General features: G+C 35.2%; 1 protein-coding gene across 1 annotated transcript in view; it reads left to right on the top strand.

The window, feature by feature from the left end:
• Positions 1–381, top strand: part of LOC107576247 (HEAT repeat-containing protein 1-like) — a gene marked incomplete at its 3' end in the record, with an annotated part of 4,998 nt that extends 4,617 nt beyond the window's left edge. The window contains exon 6 of the mRNA XM_016262464.1: positions 170–381. Within this exon, the coding sequence (XP_016117950.1) occupies positions 170–381 (212 nt within the window). The remainder of the gene's footprint in view (positions 1–169) is intronic.
• Between the last annotated feature and the right edge of the window lie 449 nt (positions 382–830).

Below are 830 nucleotides of genomic sequence, written 5' to 3'. Positions count from 1 at the left end.
TCACAAATGCAGCCAAAATATAACATGAACATTTAATTGAAATCATGTGTCCCAATTGGGAAATCCACAACAGAAACACTTTTTTAAATAATGTAGGAATATAGATAATGAATTTTCCACACTAAGAAGGATGCACCAGCTTAGCTCTGTCTGGTCTTGCTTTCCATAGGTGTTCGGTGCTAAAAGAGGCTGTGCGAGTTCTCGATGACCCGTGTATTTTTGAGGGCAACCCAGATCTTAAGGCACAGATTAGTTGGGAGATTCTGCCCTTCTTGGTGTTGACCAATGCTGCGCCCAAGTGTGTGGAGCTGCAAATGGCATCTTGTGTTGCTGAAACCACTTTGCTTTCCCAGCATCCCCTTACTCATGGTTGGGCCAAAGGTAAACACTCCTGCTGTTTTACGGTGAAATCTATTTTACAGCAAGAAGAAAAAATATGTATTTTTTTAATAATAAAGCCTACTTCATCAAATTTAATATGCACGTTTCTAAGGCCTCTAAATTTCACAATCACAGTCAAAACATGAAATGAAAAACCTTTGCACAATTCTTCATGCCTTCTGATATTTGAGAAACATAAGAATAACTTTTAATTAGATAGTAATGTTTCAGGATTAACACTGTTGGACTGAAGCAACTTGGGTTTATTTGGTTATCCATACCTCATTAAAAAAAATAATAATGTTAATGTATCAAATATGATACATGTTTATTTGTGCATCTCTCAATCATCCTTGTATTGCATGCCATTATATGTTTTGCCCCCAACAATAAAAACTAAAGAAATGTATGATATGACATGATATAGAACTTGATATTATATAGTTTTT

The sequence above is a fragment of the Sinocyclocheilus grahami genome, unplaced genomic scaffold, assembly GCF_001515645.1.
Source record: "Sinocyclocheilus grahami isolate Dianchi unplaced genomic scaffold, SAMN03320097.WGS_v1.1 scaffold3387.1, whole genome shotgun sequence".
Taxonomy (NCBI): Eukaryota; Metazoa; Chordata; class Actinopteri; order Cypriniformes; family Cyprinidae; genus Sinocyclocheilus; species Sinocyclocheilus grahami.
The sequence above is the reverse complement of the archived record's forward strand: the minus strand, read 5'-3'. Positions and strand labels throughout refer to the sequence as shown.